Below are 26297 nucleotides of genomic sequence, written 5' to 3'. Positions count from 1 at the left end.
CCAAATCGTTAATAGCATCATTTAACAACGTTGGCGAGTACAATAAATAAAATTACTTTACTCCGATATGAAGAATTCTGAGCCATTATGTGAAGTTTGGACTTATGGACCCAATATTACCGTAAGCAAAAATAAAGGAGGGAACCCACCCCGAGTGGCACATCAGGTCTTCTGCAGTCTTCAAGTGCCTGAGAAAATTATCCCAAATAGGGAGAATATATCGGCAGGAAATGGTGGGAATGAGAAGCTATCTCGGGGACCTCATGTAGCAAAAACGTATCCACCACAATAATAAGAAATATCCAGTACGAGAAGATCATTAGCCATTAAATATGAAGTACTAATTGTATTTTGACTGCGGAATAGTTAATTCAACGGAGTTATATACCCTTCCATCACATTTCTACTTAGAATCACTCATTTTTCCCGCTCAAAGATCCAAGTTGAAGAAATATCCACTAGCTACTACTGAGGACATCTGTAGTCGAAAGCGTGAAACTTTAAAAGACGTCTGAAAAAATCAAATGACGACGCCGTCGCGTGAAAGCGGAAGTGGATTCGATGGTGACCATGTGGTAAAGTTATAAATTGAATTAAGCCGTCGCGGTGATCAGCTGATAAGTGACTCTTTCGTGAAAGTAAAATGGGGAAGACTAAAAATCGTAAATACGGAAAGAAAAACAATCCTACTGGTTTGCCGAGTGTCAAAAGTATCGAGTTGGAAGAGAGTGCTGGAGGGTCCAGTCCTGGCCAAACACCGAGCAAACATGAGCAAATAATTCAAACAGTTTTAGACCAAGTAAGTTGTGTTATCAAATGGTAAAATTTTGTCTACTGTAAGTGTCAAATTTTGAAGTGATTTATGATAGATTTACTTTTATCCATGCAGTTGAAGACTTATGGCCTCGACTCAAAGATGTGTGGTTTGAACACTCTGGCCTCAATGACAGAAGACGACAGCTTTGTTGATAGCATGCTGAGACATAATCTCGTCAGGGTTGTCGGTCCATTGCTAGTTGACCCAAATCCGCCGATTAGGGAAGCAGCGGCGGTGGCTTTGAGGTTAGTGTGTTGGTTTTCGTCCAATAATGAAACGTCTTGACTTCGAAGTTTTTCCGTTTGAAATTGTTTTAGTTCATATAATTCAGTTTTTCCAAGTCATGATTCACACACATACCATCTGGGTTAAACATCTGGATGAACGCATAGGTGCCCTGACCTAAAATCTCACTCCTGATTTAACATTTAAAAACTTAATGGAATTATTCATAGGTCTGAAAAAAGTTTTTCCTCAAACATCCATGTTATCATTACAGGAACATAAGTGGAATGGGCATGCCAGAAATATGTGACATCCTTGTGGACGAAGACGTTCTCACATACGTTTTTGCTCTTTTCGAAAAGGTTAGTCCCAACTGCCAAATTTGACGGAAGTCTTGAAGTGGCCCAAAGAATTTGTGGATAAAGTTTCAGAATTTTATGAGTAAATTTTTAATTCAATATGCAATTAGACAAGGTTAATTAGGGGGTATTAAAATGGCAGTATTCAAGTGGTATTAAAAATATAGGTATCCGCCATGGAATTTTTCTTTGAAAAATGCCGGGTGGCATAATGGTTTCACATAAGTTATGCTGTTAACAAAAAATAATCTGAATTATGACAACTTCTGAACTCATCTCACACCCAACATTATTTGGTGATTATGGGGTGGTGGATGTATTAAATTTGTGGAAATAGGTCTCAATATTTACAACTGTGACAACTTTGTGCCCTAATTATACGAAATAATGTGGAATATGTTATATTGTGGTTTAAATGGTTGTGAAATACTGCAAAGATTTTTCAATTGTCAATTAGTTTCAGTAAGGTCAATACACAAAGAACACCTCTAGCCTCTATTGCAAAACCACTCCCCTATTGATAATATAAATGTTGTTAGCATTTGATTGCCATACAACAGTTGAAGGAAGACGAAGCTGATAGCAGTTTCATCTTTGGCTCTAAATTTGAAACAATGTTACCTATGTTTAGCGTAATTTTTATTCATGGCACACATTGAGTATAATTAGACCTGAATTACACTTGTAGTTTTACTCTTCCAACTGGATTCCGAGTAATGGAAATGGAGGTTCTTCAGCCATGGAGCAGGAGGAGGCATGCGGGACCAAAAAAAAATCAAAAAGGAATAAAAAATATTCAAAAGTAGCCCAGAAGGATGATGTTCTTGTTAATACCTTCACCCAAGGTGTTCACCTATTATGGAATTTGTGGTAAGTAGGCATGGTTTTAATCTTTCATTTAAGGTTAATGTAATGAAAAATTATAAGCCATCAATAGAAACACTACGATTGTTGTAAGTTATGGCAACTCGAGTCAAAGTTCAACTTACATGGATCTTAGTAGAATGTGCCACTTAGTATTAGAGAAATTTGAGGAAAAGTTCCTGAGAAATGAAAGTTTTCTTTCAAAAAACATCATCAATAGCCAATTATGATTGACATTACAACTGAGGGGTGCTTCTATGAACACCTTCCTTGAAGTAAGAAGCTTTTGGGGTTGCCCCTCCTTCCTTAATTTTGGAGAAAATTAATTAGTGCAATCTGAATAGTCTCTGTTTTCATTGTCATCCCAATTTAAAATTAAGCATTTGCCAGAGCAATTGCTATAATGCTGCCAAATTGGAACGTACTAATTATCCTAATAACTTTGTATTTATTTGCAGCAAAAGTAGTGATCTAGCAGTGAAAATATTCAATCAGCAGAATATAGTGTCATGCCTTACTCCTTGCCTCAATCCCAAAGTGTGTGGAGTTGATGCTGCGGTGGCCGTTGGTAAGTTTCAAATATTTCCTTGCGTAGCTGCCCCCAAACATTACAAATTTAGAGCTTACTAAGTGCAAATACTCCTGCACTTGATCATTAGTGTAAGTAGTAGAGATAGCACTTAACAGTTTAATACAGGAAAATCTCCTTTTAAAATTTTCATTTTGCAATTCATTTTGCATTGTACTAATATATCTGTTATACAAGATTTGTATAAAAAGCATTGGTAACAATATTTTCCTCATGTGTGCGTGAAGCGCTGAATTCAGACTGTCACATTGGCATTGATAAGATGACAGTGCACACCTTTATCACTGAAAATTTAGCAATTCGAAAGATCTGCGCAAAACTCTTCTTGAAGGCCTTGACGGATGATTAAAAGCAGAGTCAAGTGCCTGCTTGCAAACACTTGCAATGGCTTCGTGACAATTCCCCAACCCTCCTACAGTCGCGACTTGGCACCAGCAGACTATTTCCTACTTCGAAAAGTGAAATCCTCCCTAAAAGAACACTACCATGGTCAATGCTCGAGGGATATACTTTGAAAAATTTGGTGGCATTGAAGCAATAGCAAGAATAAATCTAATTTTTCTAAAACTTTCCTTTTACTTTTTATACAAACCATGTGAATACAACTGTTAAGTGCCATTTTCACTAATGGTTACCTGCAGGTTTAATTGTACTTAATTCGGTTTTACTCAATTTCATTTTTTTTTAGGTCTCTAATGCTGAATTTTATTTTAATATTGATAACATAGTCATGAAACTTTATAGTTAATTTTGAAATGAATGGAGAAATTGTTAAAATCAATTCCAATCCTGCAATGACTTCCAAGATTTTGGGTTATGATTCTGCAGATTTAATTAACATAATGAAGCACTTTTCTCAAATTGCAGTCAAATTTCTGCACTTATCAAGTGTTCAGTAATTTAATAGTCCTTTCTCGTGACAGTTGTGTTTACAAAGCATCTTACTAATCCAGTTGGATTACCACAAATTAGTAAGAGTATACTGTAATCTACCTGAAATTGCATGAATTATCTGTACTGCTAGAAAATAAAAGATTTGAGTGGATATATAGTACATATGGTGAGATGTATAGAAAATTATTGAAGAATTCCTTTTGTTAATGTTATTTTGTCTAATTTCAGCTCATTGTCTTCAGACCCTCACAGAAAATAATGAAGTAACTGCTCATGAAATCAGTCGAACCTCAGAGGAAGTTCTTCTTAAAATTCTTTCACCTAACTTCGAAGGAGAGATAGGAGAAAGTGAAAACACTTCTAAGTATCTCCTTTTGCGGGTTTTAGTTGCAGGTAATTTCCACTTAAGATTATTGCATGTCAAATAGAATCTACGAGGACGGTTCTATAAGTACCCATGTTTGACGACAAAGGACGTTCCTGAGGGAAGTTTGTTATCTTCGTGTGCTGCCATCTATCAAACGATGGTGAAACAAATTTCAGACTGATTTAAAGGTTAGTTTGGATTTGGCAGCCATTCGAGTAAGACGTGTTTCATGATTTTTGCTAAGATGGAAAAAGAGCAGTATCATTCATTAATTCGCTTTTTGTTTTTGGATGGGAAGAAATGCGAGGAGATAAAAGCGAAGTTGGATGCTGTTTATGGGGACACTTCGTCATCTATGACCACAGTTAAATATTGGTTCAACGAATTTAAACGTGGGCGAACATCTGTTTTTGATGAGGAGCAACCAGGACGCCCGGCAGATGTGTTTGCTGAGGAAATCATTCAAAAAGTCTACGCCATGATTCTCGCTGATCGACAAACGAAAGTGCGCAAAGTAGCAGAGGCCGTGGGTGTGTCGACCAGAAGGGCAATTAATATTTTACATGATAAGTTGGCGATGAAAAAATTGTCAGCCCGATGGGTGCCGCGATTGCTCATGGTGGACAACAAGCTGATCTGGCTGTCAACTTTGAACTTTGCATGAACTACGTTATGAATTGCTGCCACACCACCCGTATTCACCCGATCTGGCTCCCTGCCACTTTTTCTTATTCCCTAACATGAAGAAATGGCTCGCGGGAAAAAAATTTAGCTCAAACAAGGAAGTTATCGCCAAGACAGAGGCATATTTTGTAGAGTTCGACAAATCATATTTTTTGGAGGGGTTAAAAAAATTGGCCGGAACGTTGGGAGAAGGGTATCTTTCTAAAAGGGGACTATGTTTAAAATAAACAAAATGATTTTGAAAAAATGGTTTCTTCATATCTAACACGGGTACTTATTGAACCGCCCTCGTATATATTTCCATAAACAGGTCACTCATTGATGAACATTAAATTCAGGGAACAATGTCAATGTATTTCTCTTTCACGTTGTTCATGAGTGGTTTAAAATGGAAATATGTCCGAAGAAATATCTCCTAGTTAATATGATGTTTCAATTTGAATATTTAGAACCATATATATTGTTAATTATAGTAGCATGGTGTATCTGAGTGCATTATAAGCAAATGCCTCCAGTTTGAATCATGCCTTAAGCATGAATTGTGGTATGTGGTTATGGCTTACATTGAGAGACATCATTTAACTCCAGTTGTCTGGCCCCGTAGTATGAAAATATATTGTTAGTTTTAGTAATCTGTGTATTAATTTAATCTCATTTCATGTTTCAAGTTTAGCATTGTGGCACTGGTGCTCCTTGATGAGGCACAGTTCACTGGAGCAACTTAGTATTAAAATTTTCGTCTTTTGAAATTACAGAAATAATTAGATTTTCTTTGATAATTAAAAATGAAATATGAGGGTCGCTAATTATATTTTGAACTGATACATCAGTTAACATCCTGGAGGAGAGTAGATGAATCCCTAGAGGGCTCGGGTTCAAATCCTGGAGACAATAAATATTTTTCAGTGGTATCCCGATCCCTACTTGAAGTGCTTTGTGAAGAGCACTTTGAGTGAGTATGATGCCCATCAGATGGGGCATTAAACTGTGAACCCCTTGGTGCCTTTCAACAAGAGTAGGTTAAGGCCGACGCTAGGTGTCTCTCTGCCTTTCCTTTCCCATCCATCCCCATGGCGCAAATGACCTTGGCTGTCAGACGCCTCCCATAAAAAGTTAAAAAAATGATAGTAGATGGCAGTTGTTTTCATCAAATCATTTTGATATTTTATCATCAAATGTAACATGAACTTGTTTTTTTCTCCTCTAGGTATTGTGTTAAATATTTCAAAAATATCCCCGGGTATGTTGCCTGTTCTTAATATGAGGCTAGCAGTAACCATAAAGGATGCCTTGGGTGTGAACCATAGAAAATCAATTAGTGTGATCCATGACCTGCTATCACAAGAAAATGGATCAGGACATACATCCATTTCACCGGATGATGAGGAGGAATCCAATGAATCAATGGAAGTTGATGATTCACTAGCTATCCTAATTGAAGATGCTGTTTCACTTGTAATGGCTCAAACAGTTGCTGTAGAGTTGGTGACTAATTTGTATTATAAGGAAGGTTAGTATGCATTTATTTTCATCAGAAGAAACTAAAAACTAAATTTTTCAAAGTGAAGCACACATTAATTAATTATCAGGTGACCATAGAAAGGAAAGCAAATGAGATAGTGCTGGATATGGGAGGAGGGGTAGGAGATGGGATTGTTTGGAGGAATCCAAAGGAGGCAGGAAAAATTGTTGTAGAGCATTTTGATTTGTGAAGGAATGTTGAAGACTGTGATAGAGCAGAGAATGTTATGCAAACTAGGAAGGGTAAGACTAGGAAAGGGATGGCAGATGGAATGTAGGGAAGAAGGAAGTATACGGAATTGAATAGGGTTTAATTGTTGTTTCTGGTGTCAGATTGTTATGTTAGAAGATGCAAGGGAATGTATCATTGTGCCATTGTATGGGTTGTGTTCATTCAAATCCTGCTTTAAACTGTAGACTACCAAATAATGATTGAACTTCAAAATATCAAATTTTTTCCACGAACCACCAATTCTTAAAGATTCATTTGCCTCCAGAATTGAAAGATTATTAGCAAAACTTCTGCAGTTGTAACATGACTTCAAAGTATGCAATAACACCCTGGCCCTAGGGTTGTGCAATGTGCAATCCTAATTACTAAAAATTAAATTAAAGAAATGACCATTAAAGTAAAAACCATATAGTGTAATAATTACACTATCCATATATCTACGAATAATATATAGAGCATTTATAATACAAAATCAAAAAAAAATGTATCAATGAAAACTGTTTCCCTGTCATTTTTAACAATAACTTGTACTATCTCGATCATAGGATTTCCAGCAATTACAGTAATTAATATAAAAATAAATAAAAAGTTTATTAGGTGCTAATAACGTTAATTGCTGGAAGAGATTTCAGATGACCAGGTGCAATATCAACCACTATGAGTACCTCAAATTCAAGAATTTTTCTTTGGGGTATTTGATCACTTAACAATTGAATAAATTTTCACACCAATCCTCGAAGAGTCTAGCAGTGATCCGATAGCTTTACTGTAATTCTTCTCCAATACGGGGAGCAAGCTTTTGGTTTTTCAAATGAGTGCCCTTTGATATTCCATTCTTTACTCAACCATAGGTTTGCACTTCTCCCCCTGTATTTGTGCAAATAAGAAAAGTGCATCTGTCTTTCGCTTAGTCAATAGCCAAGTGTTCATCTTTAACTGACCTCGTTCTTTGTGGCATTTTTTTCAAAAATAAACATGTCTCATCATCATTGAAGATTCGTTCAGGCCTCTAATGTTTTCATTTTATCTGGCCTAATATTTTCATTAACTGCATCTGGATATTTAGAATCTGTTTCTTGAATGGCAGATGCAATTTTCTATTGCAATATTAATACTTATGTATTCTACATCCCCTGAAAGTAAAGAGGCCACAATGGAGCGTTTTTCTAATTATTTACCTTGAAATTATGACCTTGCATAAATACTCTGATGAATTGATGTAAATTTAATCTTATTACTTCAAAGAAACGGCGGGAGATGCCGCAACAGTAACTTTTAACGGTGTCATCTGATAACGTGCAATTCAATGCAAGAATTTCAGAGTGTAAAAATCATTCGCCTTGACTGGGATTCGATTCGACTTGACTTTCCTGAATATATTATTTATTGTAGTTAATTTTTAAATTGCAAAAATAAGAGGACATGTATCACAAGGAAAGAAAAGCAGTAAAAAAGTGGGCAGTGTATCTTGTTATAGCTATCTTCTACAGGTTTTGCTAGTATTCACATTCATTTAATATTGGTATTTATTAATGGCTCTGATAATGAAGGGACATGTGCCAAATGGATGAAAATAACTCTATCAAAATATATTAATGGGTATTTAGGCACTTTAAATCATTTCTTCATGACCTAGGTTATAAATTCTGATCCCAAGGTTATTTCCATTGCTTATGGGAAATATTTTAGGGTCTTGTATGAACAAATTGGTTTCTATTAAATGATAGACACAATTTTGTCTACATATAGATGTAAAGAAAGTATAGCAACTTCTGAAAGCTCTCATAACTTTAGCTACGTGAAATGCTCTTTAGTCACTGGCATAAACAGAGGCGCCCAGATTTTTGGAAGTCATTGGGGGCAACGTGAAGGGGGCTACAAATATCCTTAGCAAGTAATCAAATAGCCCCCTTAATGAACATTGTCTCTCTTACCCATGAAACCATTTTCAAAAACCGAAGGGTGTGTGTAACAGTTTTTATCAGATTGATTCCACCATAAGCAGGGGAACTTTGTGGAATTCCATCATTATGAGGGTAAAAAGAAACTTAACATTTCCACCATAAAGATTTAATGTTTCACAACCATGGTTTCAATGCTGCACATCATCATCACCTGATAATGATACGTAGTTTCTTTTTAATGATGTTTCTTTTTACCCTCAGAAGCAGGGGGAATAAAATGGCGCATGTGATCATGATTTAATCGATAATATCAAATGTTTGGGAGACAATAGAAAATATTCTTAATATCTCTACTGTGAGCATACCTCCTTAATCAGCAGTGAGTGTTCAATAAGAACTTTTGCTAAATAAATAATTAAGTCATTAAGTAAATCAACTGGTTTTTAGTCCCAATGAAATTGGATACCATGCATGATAATATATCAAACATGTTTACATTTTACCATATTATGTCACTTTATTGTACCACCTCCATTTCATGATTACAAATCTATATTAACAGTTTCCAATTTTCAAGCTACTTATTAGTTATTATAATACATAACTATTAGTTATTTTAAATTTTAAGAAGAAAAAAACAAGCAATTAAATTATTTCTTTATAACCTAAAGAACTTAAAATGTAATGATGAAAAACATTCAGGATATTTTTAAACCATTGTTTTCATAGCATTTCCGAAACATTAATGGACAAAATCACTACATTTTGTCATAGAATGTTAAGAGGGAGAGAGAGAGCAACGATGGATCTTTCCTGAGCAATATGCTCTTAGAAACAACTCATTTTTGACCCATGGCAAGTACTTTATGAATGTACTCTCCTTCATATACATGGCAAGGTCCAGAAATACCCGGCCTGACCCAGAGATGGTGGTGGTTGTTTGAAAAATATCACTTTATTAGAAATAATGCAATCTATAAAGCAAATGTTTCCTGTATGAAGACACTGCATGGTTTAGTATATGTTTGGCAGCCATCTATAGTAAACGTTTTCAGTGAATTTGTGAAAATAGAGAAAATTGATCATTGTTATGTGATACAATACTTTATTTGAAAGGCCTCAGCCCAACTTATATGAAAGCTGAACTGGGTTCTACTCTGGGTTAGTCTGCTCCTTCGTTTACAGCAGTAAAATATTGTGTAGCAGAGTTTAAATGGCTAAATGCTCAACCTTTACAACAATGTACGCAAAGTCGAGAATAAATTTGATTTTTCATGAAAAAAATAGGGGATCTTACTTTTTGAATCCCCCTTGGTACATAAAAATCAATTATTAGAGAGTACGAGCTGTCAAGACGAGCATCGCACTGGTCAACTAAATGAGGTGACGACGCCAGAAACAGTGAAGAAAATTCACAAAGTGATACTGGATGGCCATCGACTGAAAGTGTGCAAGCTAGCAGACATAGGAGGCATTTCAAAGAGTGCTGTATGTAGCATATTAACTGAAAATTTGGACATGAGAAAGCTGTGTGCAAAATGGGTGCCGCATTTGCTCACACTCCAGCAAAACCGGTGCGGTGAAGATGTTTCAATTGAGTGTTTAGCCAACTTTCACAAGCAACAAAGCAGAATTTTTGCACTGTTTCATAATCATGGGTGAAACATGGGTCCATTACTTCACACCCGAGACAAAAGAACAATCACGACAATCGATTCAAAAGGGAGAACCGGCTCCAAAGAAGGCGAAGATCTGCAGGCAAGGTCATGGCATCGGTTTTCTGGGATATGCTTGGGGTAATTTTCAATGACTATCTTGGAAAAGGAAAATATCTCTACGGCGAGTATTATGCAAAGTTATTGCAATATTTGAGCGAAGAAATCAACCAAAGCGGCCACATTTGACTAAGAAGAAAGTGTTGTTTCATCAAGACAATGCACCAGCTCACAAATCCATTATTGTAATGGCCAAAATTCATATATGAAAGTTTGATTTGCTACCTCATGCACCCTATTTGCCCTCTCAGATTATTTTCTGTTCACAAACTTTAAAAAATGGCTCGTTAGTCAAAGATTTTCCAATCGTGAAGAAGTGATGTCAGCAGTTAATGGCTATTTTGAGGAGCAATGACGATGCTGTCGTTGACATTTGCACAGCCTAAAGCTATGGTGGCATCTGTGCCTTGATTTAACACCAGAAACCCAAATGTGTGGTTGATGACAAAAAATGCTTGTTGTTTGCCCTGCTCTCATTGCCCCAAAATTGGGTGCACGATTCAGTATCACTCAGTGTATCATAATAATCCAAAGAAAAGTATAAACTAATTTAAATTATGAAGTCCTTTCATTGGACAGTGTATATTATTATGAATTTTGCAGTACTTTTTGTGCTACCTAGGTTCTTCAAAAACATGAATTTACATTTATATTTTATCTTCTGAACATGGGCCCTTAGATGAGGATGATGATTGGGTTGGCTCTGAAAGTGAAGACCTTCCTGGGGATGACATGGTATACAATGATGTTGCATTAAGCTGCGGAGTTCCTGAAGTGGATGCCATTCTCTGGGATAGTGGCAACATTGAAAATATTTTGAAGAAGGTTGAAAAAGATGATGTGATTTGGAAAAAGCTTGAAACTCACCCTGAGACAACGTTACTGATGTCAAGGCAAGTACTCCTCATCAATGCTCCCTGAGACATATTAAACCATAATTCAATAATTAGGCTTTTTTTTCATTTTTGTGGACTTGCTTAAAAAGTTTTTCCTTTTACCATTGTAGCGTCAGCACACTCCGCTGTAGATCCCTTTTATGTCTACAGAATGTACTACCATGTGTTCCAGACAGTGACTTGAGAGGATTTCCTGGTGCTTTTGCGCTGTGGGAAAAGCTTGTAAACTTGGTTTGCGAAGAAAAAAGTAAGTTATATTTATTTAATTGACAATTATTACACATGGAGTCAATTACGAGGAATCAAATTCATGATGTTGAATATATCAATTCATATTAGTAAATGGGCTCAAATTCATGGATTAACAATGAAATAAACATCTCCCAAGTCTTGTCTGAGGGACAAATTAATTTGAATTAAAAAATACATTATCCATTTATTATTATCATTATTATAGGATACTGTATAGTAACAAATTGGCAGTTAGCCTGGTGGTTGCATGCATTCAATTTAAATGTATGCATAAAATTTCATACATATACATGTAATTATCATGTACATATTTTGCATCTTTTCGTAAATTACTTGGGAAGGGCTCAAATAGATTTGCAAGTGGACATCCGGTCAATGAAATGTTTTCTTGAGAAATTAAATTTTTTAATATTGGTACTATGCGCCCAACATTTCTCCTTGTACTTATGTCATATCTCCCTCTAAATTAGGATTTCCCACGTCATTAATTCTGCCCAAGTTTTTTCTTCCTCAAGTATGTGGAACATTTTTTCTCCTAATTTTTAAAGATTCCCAGTCCAATATTTTTGTCATTTCTGTCTCACACTTTACCCTCCTGTGCTCCGATACACATTTATGCATTATTAATTGCCATAATTTTCGATAATTAATACCCACCCATGCTTTCACTAACAAAATACGAATATTTTCTTAACACCATAATGTGGACTTCATGTACATGACTCATTTGGAGAATATGGCTGTAGTACCTTCTCTAGGTCTGCAGCTAAAATATAGTACCTCTGTCAAGTATCTCCTTCTTCACTTACTCACCTCACCTACAAGCTGTGTTCATGCTAGAGATTACTCCCTACACATGCCATGCTTTTTGTGCATACTTTTTAATTCACTTGAGGTTGACCCTTGTTTGAGTATGCCATTCATTTCATGAAAGATTAATTCAATTTTGTGAAATATTAATTTATGGTTAGTCTTTGTAAGACACCTTCTTAGATCACTTATCAATTATAAGTTACTATGTTTAGAGTATTGGTGTGTAGATATATTATTTTAAAAGTGACTTCTTGCCCTAGCAGCTGGGGATGCTGCTCTTTTTGAAGCAGCTACTGGTGCTATGCGAGCCATGTCTGAAAGAATTCTCAAGATGGATCCTAAAAGCTTTGCTGGCAATATAGGGAAGGCTAAATTGCAAGTATGTATTAAGAACACCTAATAATAACAAATTATATTATTTATGTAATTTTGTTATTTATGGCAAAATTATATAAATAAATTGTTAAGCATGATCTAATGACCATGGTATATCTGAAGTTTGCATACAAATTTGATTACTGTGGCTGTGGAGTATAGTGCATTTAAAATTACTTGCCTTTGGAAGTGGTAATTGTGATCATCAATAAGAGAATGGAGAACAGGAAAAATGATTACTTAGGAGATCATCAATTTTATTCCAGAAAGGGGAGAGGTACATGTGATGCCATAGCATTAATTATATCACTAATAGAGAGTAAGGTAGAATGCCATCAGGAGGTATTTGTATGTCTCATAGATTTCGAAAAGGTGTTTAATAGAGTGAATTAGGTGGAATCAATGAATATGTAACAGAAAATTAGGAGTAGATTGGTGGGATGGGAGACTTATCTGAAACCGGTATATCATGATGCAGACTGCTCAAGTGCAAGTGACAGAAATATAGTTTGGATGGGCAGTGTTTAAGAAGAGGGGTAATGATTTAAAGAGGCATGGCAAGAACTGGAGAAAGGAATGAAAGTCGGCAGGGAATTAATAAAATTTTGAATTTGCATATGGTCAAGCTTAAGCTTGCCTGTCAGCCAAATGGTTGCAAGCATTGCTGAGTGCATTGGGATGTTAGTTCATTAGATATGGGATGGGAATAAATCTAAAAGGAACAAAGGTAATGTGGTTTTTTGAAAGAGAGAGGCTGAGTTAAATGAAAAAATAAGAAAGCAAAAATTGGAGCAGGTGGCAGGCTGCAGTAGGGCCGGAATGATTTACATCTCTCTGAAGTGTTCTAAATCAAAATGGACAATGCATTAGGGACCCTCAAATAGTGGTAGTTGGGCATATTCCTGCATGGACAAATGAGGTGATGGAGTGAGAGAGAGAGAAGGTGAAGGATTTTGATATTTGGTGTTACCATAAAATATTGAAGATCCCATGGGTGGAAGGTAATCTTGAAAAGTATTGATGAGAAACCATTTTCAATTGGATATTATATAAATATCCATTTATATAATATCCCATTGATTGATTGATGGCATTGATCCATTCATCAGCTGTGATCTAATAGGGGTATGTATATTCAACTCAGGAGGGAACAAAAGAGAATTTCTGATTTTGTTTTATTAAAATTATTCAATTTGAAAGCCTGGGCATGGCAATATTGGTTGGCACTGTAGCTGGCTAAGATAGCTGGAGTGAGCCACTACCATATCATGGAAAATACAGCATGCCCTAGCTAAACAGCACTCTAAAAGCTTCTCATGAAATCACTAAACCTGGAAAACAAAAACTAATGTCAATCATTTCTAGGATTGAAAACACATAGAATTTAATGGCAGCCTATTTGTAGCAGCCCAGAAGTTACAGAGTAATGCATCAAGTTTCATGTTCAAATAAATGGTCATAATTTTTCAGTAAGTGTGATGAATGTTTTAGGTCTTATGTGCAATATCCCATTCCATTCACGTCTTCTGTTGGTGTAATGAGTTTCCGGAGAAATTAGTGAAATATTAGTTTTAATTGGCAAATTTTACTTTATTTACAGTAGAGTGCAGTAAAATATTTGCATATTTTATTTACAAGCTCATTATCATGCATACTAATTTCATCCTAAGTCAATGCTCTAATCTTCTTGCTGTTGGAAAAACTGTAATTTTATTAAATTAAATACTAGTGTAATTGCTCTGTTATATTCTGGGTGGCTAAGTTTTTATTGATGGAAGAACCATGTGTTTTATGTGGATAATATATTTATTTTCCATGCACCAATGGCCCATAGATAGTTATTTAATGCTGTTGTTCATGCTCTTCAAAGTGGAGAATGTTTCCCCCCTATTCCCTGTTTTTCAGGTGCTATTAGATGTTGAAGCACAGTGCAGTGATTCTAACACTCGAGTCAATATCATCAGAACAGTGGGCATCATGGGTGAGGCATTGGTCCATTCATCAACAGAAGAGAGTTGTGAGCTCATAGGGGTATGTATATTCACCTCAGTAGTGAACTAAAGGGAATTTCTGATTTCGTTTTTTTTTTAATTATTTAATTTTAAAAAAGTCCCAAAGAAAATTTCATTACTGTGCAGCCTGAGTTAAAATGTACTGAATTTTTCCATTTTTAGCCATTACATCAATTTTTAAAATGGTTTTTCGTATTTATCTCTCATTCAGAGTCAATGTATGTTATTTGGTCAGTTCTAGGTACCATAATGTAGTAGTATACTCTCAAAAATAACAGTTAACACCCATTTTACCTGTTTTCATGAACTATAAGTGAAACAATTATTATCACCCCTCATCAGGTACAGTGGGTTCCTTAGTGGCACATTTTCCTTCTCAGTACATGCATCCCTAAAGATCCAGTGCCAACCTATGTAATTAACTTAAGATTTAACATATTTTGGTTACCTCTTTTTTTTTATTCAGGGAAATGTGAAATTTGTCCATGAATACAAGGTCTGTCCGAAAAGTAGTAGGACTGAGTCAATTTAAAAAATATTATCACCAGAGTTGATACATTTATTCATAAGTTTTCACTAGAGTGCTACTGCGAACACACCATTGCCAGCAGGTTTTCCACACCACGTACACCTTCTGCAAATTTAGTAGGCCCCGGGATTTAGGATACAAGTGTATCCTAAATATAACATATTACAACCCTAAGTGCTAGAAGCAAGACAACTAGCTATAGAATAATGGCCATGGCGGGAGTGTATTATATATGTTGGTCATAATAATATTGCTTATATCTTCAAGAGAATACACTTTTAATCACTGAAAAACTAATAGCTTTCTTAACGCACAGTGCAGTGTAACGCAGTGCTTTTCCTAAGGCAAAAGAAAGATGGCATATCCCTCAGGAATGTAGTTTAATTCTTGTGATTACTTCCATTTATCAAGTTATTGGATACAGATATTTGAAATGTATAGGTAAGAACATATTTCTTTGCTTGGTGCTTCATTTCATGACTAAGAACATTGTCTTTGTCATCGTGTTTGTATCCATGCCTCATTTATGTACTTGTTAAATCTTATTTTGGTGTATAAACAGGACAAAAAAAATCTTCAAGCATAATAATGTGTTTTGAGAGTTTAAACAATTAGTAAATACATAGCTGTCTACATAAATTTAACTGGGTAAACATTTTTTGTTCACCAAACCTTTGCAAAAGGAATCTCATGTTTCACCACGTGAGCCCACCAAGTAATGAAACCAACAAAATTGAAAAATGTCCACCAATATTAATTGTAGGATAAATATTTAATTGATACTAAGCTTAACTTAAAATATGAAACATTTAGCAAGAAAAATATGCATAAATATAAATGAACTACATCAACACAGAGCACAACATTAAACAATTACTGACAAGGATTAATGGCTGAAAAATTACCATGGAGTAAATTGCCATATGAAAAGTTTTAAAATATTGGAATGTAAAGCTATCTGGCATAATAATTAAAGCAAAATATTTAAAAAACTGAAAATTTATAAAGAATCAAATATAGTCTGATTGGTTAAAATGAATACAAAATTATTGCCAAAAATCGCCCAAGTTATTATATTAAAGAAAAGAAGTTGAGAACTTTAATAAAAGACTGCCAAATGAATTGTAAAGTGAACTCAGAATTACACAAAAACCATGATGTGGTTTTGTAACCACGCACAAATTTGTTTTTGTTACAAAAAGAAATGCTATGTATGCTATAGTCTTGTACCTGGAGTTGGTTCAATGAACTGAAACGCATTATACATTACAAATAAATCTGTGGAAAAGTGCAAATTTGTTTTTATCATAATTATGAACTTCCATTACATCTCATCTACATCTACATCTACATAATACCCCGCAAGCCGCCGCAAGGGCGTGTGGCGGGGTACATCTCACGTACGTACATCTCACCTGAATCTGTTGAATATACACAAAAGTTTGCCAAGCTATCAAAAACAAAATAATATTTACATTCAGGCATCATCTGTTGATTCCTTATTCTTAGCTACATTGGAGGGTGTCCAAACTCAAGTGACCTTTTCATTAGGGCCTAGCATTTAGGCACCTAAAACCTTTATCCCCAATGCCAACCGGTTTGGACACATCTTAAGTACAAATTTCCATTACTGTGGCACTTGTAAGAGTGCTAGCCCACCATATTTAAATTATTCCCAAAATGTGTTCACATTACCTTTCCCTCTTGTCTTTTTTAAGTGTGTGTGTGCAGAACGAAGTCAAAAAAGTTTTTTTTAAATAATGACTCATTTAAATGAGTAACTGTTTTAGTATGTGAAATATTTTTACTCTGGCACACAGTGACACTAATGGCAGGAAAACTGAAAATGAAATCATGTAACTCTGGGATTCTGCATAATTTGGAATTCCTATTCTGGAATAATAGGAAATGTTATGGGACCTGAAAAAATTGTCGTAAAAAGCAGGAAAACATGAATTCTGGCAATGCAAATATGGGTTTAACGGTGTATTTACAGTATTAGCTAAATTTGGTGTATATGCAAGTATATATTCTACAAAATTCTTCTTTTTGAAAACATTTTGAATATTTAGCCATTTCAAAGTACATTGTGCATTTTTTCAGCAGTGATAGTGATGATTCGCTATCATCGAATGAAAAATTACCTTTTTTAGTAAATCAAGTAAACCAGCATTCACATTTTTTATTTAAAATTATATGTTATTCACTTTACTGTTGTGTCTCATTTGTCTTTTGCCAAGAGAAGTGTGTTCTAGCTGCCACCTTGTCATAAATCGAGGAATATTTCAACTTTTGAAATTGTTAATTTTGATTTAAGAATACATTGAAAGAATACAAAAATTCTATGAAACTTACAAAAATATTCTTTTAAGGAAAGGGAACATTTCAGGGTCATGAAATGAGGTTTCAATGTATATATTTCATATTATTGATGAAATAAAAAGTTTTACCAAAGGAAAGTTGTACTACCCACATAAAAATTGCAACTTGGCTTAGAAAGTCATCTCTGGTTGGTTAATTCAGGATTCCCAGAATTTTAAAAAACCATGATGGCTTGAGTCTATTGTACACCTTATTTTCAACCTTCACGCTGACAATCATTTGATATGATATTCATAGTGGGAGGACATCTCCATCTCCTTGCCCGTAGGTATTTTCTGTATATATTTTGTCTGTATAAATTTGATCTTTGCTTTGTAGACGTGATGACAGTCCAACTCTCTTTATTTGTATCCTTGTCACTATTCAGTAAACTTTTCCAAAAGATGTTAAGTAGTGATGCTGTAAACTAAGAGTGGAAATAAATTATTGTGATGGTAGAAGGAAGGCTTTTCTGATGTTCAGTCTTAATCTCTGACAGTGAATATAAGCGAAAAGTCATTACGAAATCATGAACTCCCTTTTATGTTTGTGTGCTTATAGTTCAAATTTTTTTACATGGCAACTCAGCTTGTTGGAAGTTTCCTTCTCCAAGTCAGTACAAAGGCAGAAGAAAAGCTGTGGGTAATTGCAGAGGCATTAGATGCTCTCATGGATGTTTTTGCCGAAGACTCCACTGACAAAGCTGCAGTTCAGATTGGCTTAGTAAATTCGCTGAAGACTTTGCTCCCAAGTCTTCGTTCCAAGGTAAAATAACCATAAGTGAAGTTTTAACCATTTGCATTGAAACTCACATGGATTGAACCCCAAAATAATTATTGAGGAAATTGTGAAAATAAATGTATAAATCTAGATAAATTAAATATTCGATTTCATTATTTTAGGAGCCATTGTGTGTTGTGTTAATTCAAAATAGCACCATAGCCACTTTGGATCCTACCACTGCATCAACCCTGGGAATGTATATTTTATTTTATCAAAATCATAGTACATAAACTTTCAGTAAAATCTTTCATTTAGAATAAGGAAAGTTGATTGAATGAAGAACTATTTAATTCTTTGCGAACACTCATACCTGAATCATCACTTTTTTCTTGTTTTGAATCTTGAAATCTTTTTCTTGAATCCATTGTTTTCATGGACTTTAAAATCAATTTTACTTTTACAATCTTAATGCATGAATTAGTTGGTAGTTTTTCTTTTTTCTTCTATATTAATCATATCAATTTTTATATTATAAAGTAATAAAAATGGCACTTGGACGAAGAGTTAATTCCTGTGAAAATTTGAGCATGAGTGTGTCTGCTGAAGAAATTTTTTTCAAACCAATCAAATATTTCTGGGCTCAATTTTAATGAGTGATAAGCAATTACATTTCATTAGCTATTTTAAAATAATTCTCATTTGCTGTCTGATTAAGTCTGTTCAAGATTCAGTGGAAGCTTTTGATTTTTTATCCATGGCATTGGCCGCCTTGAAACACAATTGGGTAGATGGTGAAATGCGATATCTCTCAAATAGTTCAGTACAATATCCGCTGAAGAGTGCATGTATGATGTCTAAGGAAAAATTTTAATTTACTGTCTATCGATTTTTGTATCAATGAAAATTATGCTTCTTATTTGGTAGAATACTGAAAGATTATCGAAAATAGCTGTTGGTCAGCCTATGCCTTGTCTACAGGTATTGTCTATGATCAGTCTGAATGTAAGGCATTCTAAAAATAACTGCCGAAACTAATGCAGAATGAAAAATACCATGTTCCAAGAGATGCACAGAATCTCATAATGATTTCATTTGTGTGTGTGGACAATTTGGTATTTACTTGCTGGGAGAGCCAATGAAGAAACTTGACAGAGGTTGTGCGAAGTTGTGACTGTATTCATTATTAAAATCATTCAATTGTATTTCACTTTTGTAACATCTGTGTGTGTCTTGTTCTTTTGACAATTAAATTATAAATTGTTTAGTACCTATTGTTGCACCCGAATTGTGATAAATGTTGAAGGTTATTTCTGAGCTACATCATTGCTTAGTATGGATTGTGACTTATCCAGTCACATTAGATGATATTACAAAGAATTATTTTGAATCACTAGTGTGTTTCATTAACAAAACATTTCATTCAAGATTCTCCACCTATTAAAGGTAGGCGTTTAGGCAGTCCCTAATGACCTCAACTTTTACATATCGCAAGAATCTCTCATTTTTTTTCTTTATTCATTTTTTTCATAATTTCTGCCTCCCTTTATCATGTCTAAATCATTCCGCCACCAACTAACTCTTCTCTGGTTAACAATCTCTATTCGTTCTAACATGACTTTGAGCATCTACCCAATTTCTATGCCCTTTTTCAGATTATGTGTAGCAACTGCCTCTATTCATGTACAATTCTCTCTGTCTCAACAACTCTCATCAAACTTATTTTCTCCATTTTCAGTCACACTCACTTATCAAAAACCTCCAAGCTACACTCATCCTCCTTCCTCAAAAGGCCAGTTCTTAAGCCCATGAACAGCTATGTTCCACGTTAAAATTTTAATAGTCTTTTCTTCAGCTCTTCACTAAGTGCACCTGTCATCAATTCTCTTCTCGTACCTTAGATGAATGGTATTATTATATGTTGGTGTGTGGCTTTTTGTAAAATACTGTCGTATCATTGTATTTGAAATTCCTTATGGTTTCCATTTGTAGTTATAGTAAATAGATAGCAGTGGTGTAAAGTACAAATCAGTGGTGATAACACGAGAACATGTGTAGTTTGGATTAATTTAGGAAACACCATTCAGAGTTGTCTGTGTGCTGTTAACCAAGCAAGTGGGGTGTAAATGTTTTGTTTGTATAGTTCGGTTGAAAGCAGGAATGAGTTTTGGCCATAGATGCCCTTTCCAAGAAGGGCTCGCAGGAGGTGGGTGTGGGAGAAAGTTTCATTCATTCTTGAGACCTCACTGTCACCATGTGCACCCATTGCCAACCTTGCTGCTGTTTCAGCCTTTCCCTTTAGTTATACGTTTTAGTGAGCCTGCTTTGTTTTTAGTTTTTCCTCCATTAGGTTTATTTAGGTTATTTCCATTTGATATTTGGCAAAATTTAACATTCTTTAGTTTTCATTGTTAGTTTATTTTATAAGGTTAGTTCAATTTCTAGATAGGATAATTTTGTAAGTTCGGCTAACTTATCATATACATTTATTAATTTTAAGATATTAGTATCCAGCTTTAGAATTTAATTATACTTATTTATAGAAGATATAGCTTACTATAGATTTTATTGGTAGTTAACCATGGATTCAAAAGTAGGTACTGAAAGGGAAGGCATTGCATAGTCAGTAGCAGGAGATTATTTATAAAGGTTTTACTGTTATGAAGACGGAAGCAGTCAAGGGAGTCACTGTTCCTCTTAAAAGTGTGCACAAGCATGTTACATTTTTTAACATTTATTGAAAATGAAGTTGTTATGGGCAGTTTTCATAATGAAATTATAATAAATGGAGAAGAAACTGATGAAAGCACTGAAAGCAACAGTGAGTAAGGAAGTTTTTATAGAAATATGTGAACATATTTAAAATTAAATGAAATTAAAACTTGTTTTCAAATTATAAATTTCCTACAGTTTTAAAAATGTTGGGACATGTGTTCATGTAGCGTGGCAAAAATCTGTTGGCTGAGAGCAATACTCAAGTAAGCTCTTGGGGATGTCTTCAAAACTGTAAAGCGGCAGTCCGAGGCCTTTCTCCTACTCTCTCTAGCCAAATTATCATTCATGCATCCTTCATGGGGGCTGTTTCAATCATACTATAGATAGTTTTTCAAGGTTCAAGATGGACTAGTTTCTAAAAGAAAAGACTTCCTATCAAACATTGGCATTTAAGTATAGTTTTTGTCATCTTTAGTAGGCATCAGAGCCATGGTATTCCAATGGGTAGAAAGCTGGGCTACTGACAATAGGGGCCTGGGTTTGATTCCTGGGGTCACCTTTGGGCACCCACAACTTCACCTAGAATTAGGTACCAGATCTTCCTGGGAAGCAAAACGAGGGAAGAAACTGAGCTCTCCTGATCTTTGAATTTCGAATTGCATATAGGGCTTTGTTAAGTGATCTCTACCTTCACATAGAAAACCTACCTTTACCTTAGGGTAGATAACGAAATTGGTGAATTTGGTAATCTACCCAACTTGAGTTCTTTCATTCCTAAAGCTGTTGTTTACTTATAATAGTCATGCGTCCTGTGTGGTATAGCACCTGGTATATGCCTGTGGCTGAATTTAAAATTTAGCCATTGAGACATAATTTGAAGTACATATTCCGCAAAAGCCTTTGACAAATGTTGTAAGAAATGTCATTCTAAATTTTTTCCTTGTATATTGAAATGCTTCAAAACCAATATCTCATAACAAATGTATTCTATCTTTTTCAGCAATGGCGACAACGAAAATCACTTGGGCATCATGCAGCTGTAGTATCCACAGCTAACACGAATTTGGAAAGGTTTATAGAGTATAAAGTCACTCACATTTCCCATGTATCTATGGAACATTAAACATATATTCTTTATGTACTGTTTCTTATTTGTTCCTAAGAATATTCATTGCAATATTATTGTATTATGAGAAATACGACTTCATCAACTGTGTCAACTTAAAACTGAATACCTTTGTTTGGATTGACAAGTTAATAGCAAACTAATTTTTTTTACATGCTTAAGTGATTGCATTTTTTAAAACTCTGGTGGGATAATGACTTTAAAATTTTAATCATTGGTCTGTTCGTCACTTTGCAGTGATTTCTATAAGAACATTCAAAGGTTTTCAAAACATTTTTTAAAAATCTAGAAATTCATGTATTTTAGTGAAAATTGAGTATAGTTCAGTCATGAATTCTGTAACAAATTAGTTGAAATCATATTGGATTGATTTCTTAATGCATCCCTTTCATTCTAATATGGGGAAAATGTTTAAATTCCAATTTTAAGTTTTTTAGAAATAGCAAACTAATTAGTAAAGGTTTATGCAATACATTTTAGTAAATACCGATCACATTCAGGGCTTTTTTGGTGTGACACCATTGAGGAAAATATGCCTAAAAGAAACACTGAAGAAGCTCACTGCCTAACTTGGAGGATATAATAGAGGAAACCTTTGTGAAAGAAAATTGTAGAAGCAATAATTGGTGAAGAGAAATAAGCTTTGAACGAATTGTATAAGGAAGAAATATGTGCAGGGCAATTGTATACGGGAATTCTAATTAGGACAACTGGAAGTGATATTCTGGAAGAAGAGCAAATGGTTCCAGATGAAGAAATTTCACAAATCATAAGCATTACAGAATTTTATCAAGCCTTCGAAGGAGTAAAAGTACAGTAAAGCACCACGGCCAGATCCAAAACAGGCCAAATAGAAAGATAGATAAACAAACAAGCCACAGGGCCAAAAAAAAAAACAAGCATAGGGCCAAACAAGCACTTCATATTAAAAACAGACTCAACATGTGAAGGAATCAAGACGGCACACACATTTCTGATACTAATGATAATGCATTTTACATTATTTACAGCATATGGCTAGTTTAACGAGAAAAATTTTACACAGTTTCTTTTGAAAATATGGAAAAATAATTGCACATGCTCTAGGGCTGACAGACAGGTGCTTCCGCTGCATAGTATCTCGATGAAGTCTTCGGTGACTGTGAACTTCTCTGGTGCCCGCAGTGCTGCACTCTGTCAACTCCAGCCTTGTTGGCGCACCTCTGTTGCTGCTGCTAGCTGGTGGCAGTAACAGAAAATTAAATATTTGGAGAATTAGGTGTGGTAAGAATTAGACAACATAAAGGCTAAGCTTTGGTTGTTGGTGGTCGGCCTTTTTTATTTGCTCCGAGGTGCACACTCAAGAATGTGTGGAATAATAATAATACATTTATTTGTCCGGAGATTTGTTGCATATTCATACATACACAAATATAGGACACGTCAAATATAATTTTCACAATTTCACAATAGAAGAGATACAATATATATATATATATATATATATATACATACCAATACACTAGTATAATTACATATCAATTGTTTAAGCCGGAATTGATGCATTGCGACAATTCAAGGTATTCATTTACAGAATAGAACATATTATTTTTTAAAAGGTTAAACAGCTTTTTCTTGAAAACAGGTACTTTTGTTTCATATTTGATTTCATGGGGAAGTTTATTGAATAACCTTAAGCCCATTGCTTTGGGCCCATGGGCAGTATTGTGTGTCCTGACAAATGGTTGGTGCAGGTCATTGCAGGTCCTTGTGTAGTGACTATGGTAATTGTGGTTGGACTTGTAATGAAATGGAATGGAATGGGTTGAGTTCCACTGGTGATAATGCTTATGTGGCGGCGATTCCATGAAATTGAGAAGTTTAATGGAAGTTGTGATCTATCAAGTGGAGGTGGGATTTTCAATTTAAAAAGTACAGAATGTAAATGAAAAGCAGAGGTTTTTTGCCCCTGGTTGCCATATATCTGATTATATGTTAGTTTTTATATTATGGTAATAAGAAAAAATAAAACTTAGTCGAACCAAATTGGTTTGAATGACCTGTTTTACAAACTAAGTGAAATAATGAGTAAAACTATTACTTCTCACCAGAACTTAGTGTGCTGAGGAAGTATAATACAAAGAAAGCATTGGGTTTGAACCCTCCCAGCTATATTTTAGTATGCGCTGAATGCCTCAGCATAGCAGCAGAATGTACAGTGCTCGTAGGAACGAGGCCACTACAACTTTTTGTCATGCAAGCACTGCGTTGGGAATTTAGACACACTTGATAAATGTCTCCTGAAGGCAGTGCAGGACTTCTTCGGAAAGGCAGCAAAGACTGACTTTGCTGCTAGCCGAAGAATTTTGGAGGTGTAAGTCTGGCCTGGGCCGATTGCCAAATCTTGTTTTCCATCACCCCTTCAGTTAATGAAGAAGCAGTGGAGATGCTGATACTGCCGACCCTTAGAGCCACCATGACAAAAACAAGACGACAACTATACGTCTAAGAAGACGAAAACCACCAGGGAACATGACAGGGACGCCTCAGCATAGGAGAGGACATCGAAAGGAAACAAGAGTGGGTGTCAAGGATCGCCCACTCCCGTGTTAAGACCTTCAACTATGTTTTCTTTATGACTCCCTCTCAAATAGGGAGTGCTGCAAGGAATAAGCATGTGGGGTCAGAATCTAATGTGGAATCCTATAGCCCTAGTGCCTCCTTGGTTTTTAAAACAGCTCCCTGAACAGCCTTACTTGGATGTGGTTCTACCTGGGTTGGGGTATCCGCTGCTCCAGTACTAACCGCCTCACAGGACCAAGGGGAACGACCGTCATAATCACCAGCTCCAAAGGAGAGAAGGGCTTTCAGTCTATATTGAGATATTTTTTTTCAGGATAGCCATATGTCATCATGATAATAATTCCTGGAAGAAAGGATAAATCTACATCAATATCCTACGAGCCCCCAAAAAAGGTGTACATAAGAGGTCTGTTCAAATAGTATCGCGAATTTTGAATTTTCACGGGCTGCATGTATTTGCTTTTCGATTTTTTTGTGGCGACATGTTGGTACTTATGTCTCTCACTTATGCCGAAACGTTCGGCATAAGTGAGAGACATTTTGAATGTTTAGGTAATTGGTGGCACCTGTTCTGTTTGGACGTGTTTTGGCTTATCTTCGATTTTTGCCTATTCCAGGCTGTTTTTGCCTGTTCTTTTGGAGCAATCCCTCATCGCAGATTCCAAAACTAAGAAGACTGAGTCACGCCAAGTTGGGTGGGTACCTCTGTAACACTTCCTGACTCGCGCCGATTGTCAAAATATCTTTGCTCAAACTTCCTGATTTTCCCTAGATAAATTACCCTTGGAAAAGAGTGCCTTGGCCATAAGTCGCTAACCAATTCCGTAGGCGCACGGTAGCTTAATGTTACTTTTATCATCGTGAATGAAATATGCGCAGACATTTTTGACGCAAATTTCACCCGTTTTTCCTCGCCAACTGCTAATCGGAAAACGCTCATTAGTTTATCACCTCTCGTAAGGATGGAAAGAAGATTTATGACAAAACTAAAATCGAGACTAGTTCTAGGACTGTTATAACCCGAATATTTTCCTAGTCTCGCCCTGCCCAGGGAGAATCAAAAGAGTTCGTTTTTCGTGCTAGTTGGTTGATTGTGGTACGAAAATCAGTTGCTCAGATTTTCAGTATTTTATCTCATTCGAATGATCTTCTAATGTTCATCGGTTGTGAATACATACATACATTGTTGTGAATACATACATACATTGTTGTGAATACATACATACATAAATATATATATATATGTATATATATATATATATATATATATATATATATATATATATATATATATATATACAGAAACAGATATAAGGAAAAGGGATAGGAACACATATAAAGGACGAACACAATTAATTTAAGGTTAAGAGCATCCGCCCGGCAAGTGGAAAGATCCGGTGTTCGAGTCCCGGTTGAGGAAATATTTTTACTCTTGTGATCCGTTCGATTCCGCCTTCCCCACCTCTATTGTGTTCGTCCTTTATATGTGTTCCTATCCCTTTTCCTTATATCTGTTTCTGTATATATGAGTATTTATTCGCCGTTTGGCGGGATTTCGTGTTTGAATGTGTATTTGGCCAATGTGGCTCATCTCTTTCTTCTGGCTATGCGTGCCACGAAACGCACTGTTCCTTTCCTGTATGATGTTGTATGAATTCTAACCCACTGTCCTTTCCTTTCCTTGTGTATTGTCTATTTTCTCCTT

The 26297-nt window shown here is 35.3% G+C and overlaps 1 protein-coding gene across 2 annotated transcripts; it reads left to right on the top strand.

The window, feature by feature from the left end:
- The first annotated feature begins 550 nt into the window (after positions 1–550).
- On the top strand, positions 551–22041 carry LOC139690282 (HEAT repeat-containing protein 3). 2 transcript variants are annotated; one of them, XM_071587637.1, is made up of 13 exons: positions 551–799; positions 890–1062; positions 1317–1404; positions 2090–2271; positions 2724–2833; positions 3977–4141; positions 6007–6309; positions 10911–11124; positions 11238–11374; positions 12456–12571; positions 14473–14598; positions 18058–18234; positions 21905–22041. In XM_071587637.1, the coding sequence occupies exons 1-13, from the start codon at positions 644–646 to the stop codon at positions 22025–22027; spliced, it is 2070 nt and encodes a 689-aa protein (XP_071443738.1). In that variant the 5' UTR covers positions 551–643; the 3' UTR covers positions 22028–22041. The 2 variants fall into 2 exon arrangements, with proteins under 2 accessions (XP_071443738.1, XP_071443737.1); XM_071587636.1 differs by having other exon boundaries at positions 12453–12571.
- The last annotated feature ends 4256 nt before the right edge of the window (positions 22042–26297 follow it).

Source organism: Hetaerina americana, unplaced genomic scaffold (assembly GCF_022747635.1).
Source record: "Hetaerina americana unplaced genomic scaffold, ioHetAmer1.1.p SCAF_3, whole genome shotgun sequence".
In the NCBI taxonomy this organism is placed as follows: Eukaryota; Metazoa; Arthropoda; class Insecta; order Odonata; family Calopterygidae; genus Hetaerina; species Hetaerina americana.
This window is presented reverse-complemented; position numbering and strand designations above follow the sequence as displayed.